Source organism: Bison bison, unplaced genomic scaffold (assembly GCF_000754665.1).
Source record: "Bison bison bison isolate TAMUID 2011002044 unplaced genomic scaffold, Bison_UMD1.0 scf7180017864456, whole genome shotgun sequence".
NCBI classification, from domain to species: domain Eukaryota; kingdom Metazoa; phylum Chordata; class Mammalia; order Artiodactyla; family Bovidae; genus Bison; species Bison bison.
The window spans coordinates 28,038,953-28,045,078 of NW_011495018.1; the positions used below are offsets into that span (position 1 = coordinate 28,038,953).

General features: G+C 59.4%; 1 protein-coding gene across 2 annotated transcripts in view; it reads right to left on the minus strand.

The window, feature by feature from the left end:
- Positions 1-272: 272 nt before the first annotated feature.
- The window catches only part of NFKB2 (nuclear factor of kappa light polypeptide gene enhancer in B-cells 2 (p49/p100)), an 8,226-nt gene continuing 2,372 nt past the window's right edge, over positions 273-6,126 (minus strand). Inside the window, exons 4-23 of one of the 2 annotated variants that reach the window (XM_010859444.1) lie at positions 5,981-6,021; positions 5,623-5,721; positions 5,392-5,543; positions 5,021-5,127; positions 4,774-4,932; positions 4,410-4,514; positions 4,223-4,308; positions 4,006-4,144; positions 3,642-3,770; positions 3,305-3,514; positions 3,084-3,225; positions 2,617-2,731; positions 2,312-2,525; positions 1,989-2,158; positions 1,771-1,873; positions 1,483-1,634; positions 1,283-1,352; positions 880-1,052; positions 655-766; positions 273-556 (exon numbers count right to left, since the gene is read on the minus strand). In XM_010859444.1, the coding sequence (XP_010857746.1) occupies positions 432-556; positions 655-766; positions 880-1,052; positions 1,283-1,352; positions 1,483-1,634; positions 1,771-1,873; positions 1,989-2,158; positions 2,312-2,525; positions 2,617-2,731; positions 3,084-3,225; positions 3,305-3,514; positions 3,642-3,770; positions 4,006-4,144; positions 4,223-4,308; positions 4,410-4,514; positions 4,774-4,932; positions 5,021-5,127; positions 5,392-5,543; positions 5,623-5,721; positions 5,981-6,021 (2,603 nt within the window). In that variant the 3' untranslated portion in view covers positions 273-431. The remainder of the gene's footprint in view (positions 557-654; positions 767-879; positions 1,053-1,282; positions 1,353-1,482; positions 1,635-1,770; positions 1,874-1,988; positions 2,159-2,311; positions 2,526-2,616; positions 2,732-3,083; positions 3,226-3,304; positions 3,515-3,641; positions 3,771-4,005; positions 4,145-4,222; positions 4,309-4,409; positions 4,515-4,773; positions 4,933-5,020; positions 5,128-5,391; positions 5,544-5,622; positions 5,722-5,980; positions 6,022-6,126) is intronic. The other variant, XM_010859445.1, reaches the window with a different exon arrangement.

A 6,126-nucleotide genomic window follows, 5' to 3' on the forward strand; every position in this document is an offset into this window, starting at 1 on the left:
GGGGTTGAGCTGGTTTCCCTCCCTCTGCCCTGAGGGCTCACCCTCTCCCTTGCCAGAGGTGGAGGATGGATGTCCAAGCTGAGGCCCCATGCACAGGCCAGGCAGTGCGGCCTTGCTTCCCTCCTTCAGTGGGCCCTGCCCTTTGTATCGCCTCCACCTCCATTAAAACTGCTCTCGACTTGCTGGCTGGGCCTCCTCCTCTCTCTCGTGCCTGGCCTGAGGCCAGGGTAGGCATTTGCTTCCCGGGGACAAGCATCACACACATCAGGGGCTGCTGTAAGTTGGGGAGGAGGCCAGGCCCCCTCCCTTTCTCATGAGAATCTTTTATTTGCCCCAACTGAAGGGTGGGCACGGGGTGTTAAATAAGAACTGGAACAGGCAGGGGCACTGTACAGAGGGATCCTGGAAGGGGCTGGTGGGTGGGGAGTGGTTCAGTGCACCTGAGGCTGGGGGCGCCCGTGGCAGAGCCCTCCTGGTGGCTCAGGGGGTGGGCCCAGCTTCTCTGTTTCCTGTTCCACCGACTGGCTCCCATAGGCACTGTCCTCCTTCACCTCTGCTGGGGGAGTGGACACGGGAAAGGGAGCAGGAAAGAGTCAGGCCTTAGGCCTCCCGCCCTCCAAGCCCAGATCCACCTCTCAGTTACGGTCCCTTTACCTGTGCTGGGCAGCTTTTCCTGGGTCTCTGGACCCTTCAGCAGCCTCACCCCCTCCTCCAGGCCCATGTCAGACAGAGCATTCAGCAGGCCCGTCCAGTCGCCACCAGCCAGCTGAGGAGATGGAGGAAGCATGAACCAGGAGTTGTGGTTAGGGTGTGGGATCCCGGAGGAAGCACCAGAGATCTGAGACTGGGGCATGGAGCATGGGCAGGGGCCTGACCGACCTGGTAACTGCGCAGGAGGCTGCCACTGGGCGAGGCTGTCCTTCGATACGTGTCCACCAGACTGCGCAACCCCAGCCGTTCTGCCAGCTCCACCCAGCTGCCCTGGGCTCCTGGCCCATCAAGCAGATGCTCCAGGTTCTGTAGGACTGTATCTTCAAGGGGTATCTCTGGCCCTGAAGGGGACACACACATAAACATGTTAGTTACCCCCAGAGATGGCAAAGACACCCAAATGTCACCTTTATCTCAAGGCAACCTGATTGATAGTGCAGGCGGGGCCACTGGGGCAATGGATGGAGGACGGGGATGGAGAAAGGGAGACCTCCTTCAGTGGTCCCGAAGGACAAGAGACCGCTGTGAGCAGGGGTCAGGGGTCTGGCAGTGGGTGGGGAGAGCTCCTCACCTGCAGGGCTGGGCGGAGTCAGCGGCGGCGCCATGGTGTCCTGAGCAGCATTTAGCAGCAAGGTCTTCACCTGGGGAGACAGCCTCAGCCTTGACTACCTCCCATCACAGTCCTTGACCCCCAGTACCAGCTACTCAGGACCCCATCTACAAGCCCAGATGCCCCATCCCCTGGTACTGCTATTCCGGGGCTGGCCTCACCTTGCTGCTGCGAGTGAGGTCAAGAGGTGTGTGGCCCCGGAAGCTGCCTCGGGTGTCCCTCTCAGGGCTCTCGGAATCTGAGTCACTACCAGAGGTGGGAGGCGAAGGCAGTGGGCACAGGGGCTCCTCGTTCTCTGCGTGGACGTCAGCACCTGGGGCAGGGAGATAGTCACAGGGAGGCTCCCTTGGAGCCCACATTAAGGACTGCAAAGTGGGGGATTGGGGGATTGGGAGGCACCCCCTTTCCCCCCTCAGCCCTGTTCATAAGCCCCTGAGGGTGGGACTGACCAGCCTTCAGAAGGAGGCGGGTGAGGGTTGGGGATCCCAGTCCAGCTGCCAAGTGTAGGGGTGTGTTTCCCGCAAAGGTGCGGGCATTCACGTTGGCCCGGAGCTGTGGGGTGTGAGGGAGTGGTTGGTCACAGCACTGACTGATCCGCTGGGCCTCCCCCGACACCTTCACCATCCCCAGCCCTTGGCTCCACATCTTCCACAGTCCTCAGTCCCACCTTGGTGACGAGATGGGTGACCAACCCCAGCTCCTCCATCTCTGTGGCTAGATGCAGGGCTGTCCGGCCCCCCTGCCGCTCTGCAGCCTCCACTTCAGCCCCACTCTCCACCAGCAGATCGAGGCACTCGGGGCTTCGGGCACGGACTGCCAGGTGGACTGGGTATAGCCCTAGTGACACAGGGTATTCAGCCTGCAGCTGTGCCCCTAATGTGAGCCCTTGACCAGCTGACCTCCACACCTCACGTCCACTGTAGGCACTCCCCAGATCCTCTCCCTGGTGCCCACTCTTGCCCGCTGGTTCAGATGAGGTGATGAACTCACCTTCGAAGTCGGGTACATGCAGCAGTTGGGGCATGGCAGGAACCCCACTCCGCAGCAGGGCGCACAGCATGTCGGGGGCGCTGGCACCTGCCCGGAGTGCCAGGTGCACTGCTGAGTCTCCATGCCGATCCAGCAGTGCTGGGTCTGCGCCCAGCTGCAGCAGGAAGCTCACCACCTTCGTCTGCCCCGTGATCACTGCCAGGTGCAGGGGCGTCTGGGGGAGGCAGGCAGGGTGAGCCAGGCCCGCTCCTTGCCTCACCCACCTGACTTCCAACCCCTCCCCCTCACCAATAGAGGCCCCTCACCTGGTGCAAGTGATTGGTGATATTAACCACGCCGAGGTGTGGGGCGTGGTAGACGACGTGGGCTATCTGCTCAATGACGGTGGTCTGCCCGTGGATGATGGCCAAGTGCAGTGGCCTAGGGATTGAGGGGGGTGAGACTCTGGCTTAGGAAGCTCAGAAACTTGTTATGCTTTACTCTCAAAACACCACCACCTCCATAATCTCTCCAGCCCACGAAAGTAAATCCTTCCGCGCACCTTTTGCGGTAAGTGCGTACTATTACTGTGCCCCTTAAGCAATCGACAAAACTAAAGTCTACAGAGATTTAAGTATCTTGAACAGAGCTAGAGCGTAGCGAGGCCGAACTTGAAACTGGGTCTGCCTAACTCCGGAACCCTGGCTCTATAGGTTCCTTTCCTGCCCCACAGCCCACGACCTTCCACCGGCGCGCGGAGCCCTGGTCCCCGCCCGCTCTCCCGCCCACCTACGTGTCTCCGTTCTCATCCTGTGCAGTCAGCAGGTGGCGCTGTCCCGCCAGCAGCGAGCGTGCGTCCGCCGTGACGCCGTAGTCCAGCAAGGCTCGGGCGCTGCGCTGCGCCAGGCCGAACAGGCGTGCGTTGTACTCCCGGGCTGGAGGTGACAGGGGGCGTGGGTGTGGACTAGGTCCCCACCCACAGCGTCCCGACCGCTGGGATTCCCGAGGTCATACCTCGATGCAGCAGCTCCGGGGTTTGCTGTTCGCGCTGGGGCGTCCCGGGGGGCGCGCTCGGCTCTGCTGCTTCCTCCCCAGCATCCACACTAGGCGTCTCGGCGGCCATCTGCGCCCCACCCCCGCCTCCCGGGTAGCAGCCCATTGGGGCCGCGCCCGACTGGTAGGGGCTGTAGGCCAAGGAGGAGGGGAAAAAGCCGAGGCTGCCACCTGTGGATACAGGCAGGACTGTGGGGAGAGGGCACCAGGAGGACTCTCCCAGATTTCTTCCCCACAACTTTTCTCCCCTTTATCCCATCCTCCTCCATTGCCCTTCCTGCCACCAGCACCACCTCACCTCCTCCTCCAGCTCCTCCATAACCCCCAGCCGAGCCCCCAGAGCCTCCACCCATGTGGGAGCCACCCCCAAAGGGCTGGGAGAAGGTGGGCAAGGCTTTCCTCCGCTTCCGCTGCACCTCCTCCTTGTCTAGGGGTAGAGGGAAATGAGATGTTAAAACCCCAACTCGCACCAGCCTCAAGAGCCCTGTCCCACTCTGGTAATGGCCTTTCCCCCAAAAACCCTCAGGCTGGCTCCTAGGGCCACCTCTTTCTGGGACATTCCCTACTCCTGATTTCACTCATGGGTCCCCTGATCTAGTTCTTGGGACCCTCCAGTCAAGCCCCCGTCTCCAGCCCCCCTGGGATCTTCAGCCCAGCTCCACCTTCTACCAGAGGATAATAGGTGAACTGTTTGGAGTCAGAGACATCCCCCCCACGCTTGCGTTTCAGTTGCAGGAACACGGTTACAGGACGCTCAATCTTCATCTTGTGATAGGGAGGTGTCCGGAACACAATGGCATACTAGGGGGAAGGAGGACATAGGTGTCATTAAGGTCTTGACTTAATTTGAGCCTAGCCCCAGCCCTGGCCCTAGGGTACCTGTTTGTGAACATCTGTGGGAGAGAAGTCCCCAAAGGCCTGCCATCCATTCTCATCATCCTCGTAGAACCGAACCTCAATGTCATCTACAGGGAAAATTGAATCTATAGGGCCATTTGTCCTGAAGCTGTGTTGTTCCCCAAGCTTGATACCCATCGCTAGCTCCCCGCCTGGGCTCCAGCCTCACCTTTCTGCACCTTGTCACAGAGCAGATAAACCTCATCTCCACCCCGCACAGAGCCAGCTGTCTTGTCCATTCGAGAAATCTTAAGGTTTGAGGCTCCAGGAGACTCTATGGAGATGGCATATCAGTTACTTGAGATGATACAATAGCCATGGCCCCAACTAGGGAGCCAGGTGCTTTGTATTTTAACAACCCCAAGAGACACAGGAACTGCCAGTATCTTCATTTACTCAGAGAGGGGACGTGACTTCCTCAAGATCACTCAGCTCATACATGGTGGGGCCAAGTTCAAATCCACAGTTTGAGGCTGCCCTCCACACTACCTGTGGCACCCAGACCCAGCACCCCAGGTGGTCAGGATACTCACTGCTGTCATGTATGGGCTGGGAGATAACTGGCTTCAGGGGCAGAGAGAAGGAGCCATCACTGGCTCGAAGGAAGGCAGAAAAGCGCAGTCGCACAATGCTCAGATCCATCACCTTCTTCAGTTCCTTGGCCTCCTGCTCCAGCTCTCGACGCTCAGCCTCTGGACAGTGGGCATACATGTGACCCCTGGACTCCTCCTCTATTCCTTCCATGACCACCTCCCATGACTCCCTCCATATCCCCCATACCCGTAAGGCCCTGGGGCCTGGAGCGAAGACGCTGCCTCTGAAGTTTTTGTATCATAATCTCCATCATGTTCTTTTTGGTCACATGGAGGACACCCAGGTTGTTAAATCTGTGTGGAGGCAGGGAGAAGTCAGGGGCCTTGCAGGCAGTTCTTTCCTCCTGAGGCACCCTCCCCACTGCCAAGGCTTGGCCCTGCTCTACTTCCTCTAGGAAGCTTTTCTAGTTTTTACTTGGGGCCCTGGGTTCTGGGGCCAACCAGAATCTTTCCCCTTGGTCAGATGCTAAGCTCACAAAGGTGGGCTGGGACCTAGGACTGGCAAGCGATGAAGGGGCACACCAGTGGGGACCAGGGTAGGGGGCACCGGACACCTACTGGGCAGTCATGTCCTTGGGCCCCACAGACACTGCGCAGACCCCCAGCTCCGAGCACTGTTTGCCCACCAGACTGTGGGCATGGGCACGAGGCGGGTCACTGTGTGTTACCAGGTCCACCTCAATCTTGGCAGGTCCCTCGTAGTTACAGATCTGTGAGGGGTGAGGGCTGTCAGTAATGCCCATGGACACACTGTCCACTAGCCCACCCTCCAGCACCACTCTGGCTCACCTTGACAGTGGGATAAGTCTTCCGGCCCTTCTCGCTAGAGGCTCCTGGCAGTCCTCCATGGGAAGGGCCTTCACAGCCATATCGAAATCGGAAGCCTCGCTGAAGGTGCCAGGGCAGAGTGACATTGTGACTAGGAGAAACATCCCCCCTCACCAGCCACATCCCCAGCCAGCAGTGACCATAATGACTAGACGTGTGTATCCTGAATCACCATCATGCCACTGTGATCAGCAGCTGCTAACGATCCCAACCTGAAGTGGCTCTGTGATAGTTACCCTCCCTGTGGCCAGCCAGCTACAACTGTCCCACTTGCCCCCAAAGCTGAAGCCATCCCACACCATCCCTTCTACTTGCTCACCTGCTTAGGCTGTTCCACGATCACCAGGTAGGGACCATCAGCTGGGGACAGAGGAGCCTTGCTGAGCCAGGACCTTTGAGCCCATTCCCAAGACAGAGGGCACACACCACATGCTCCTCCCTCCTCCTCCCTCCCCCTCCCTCCAC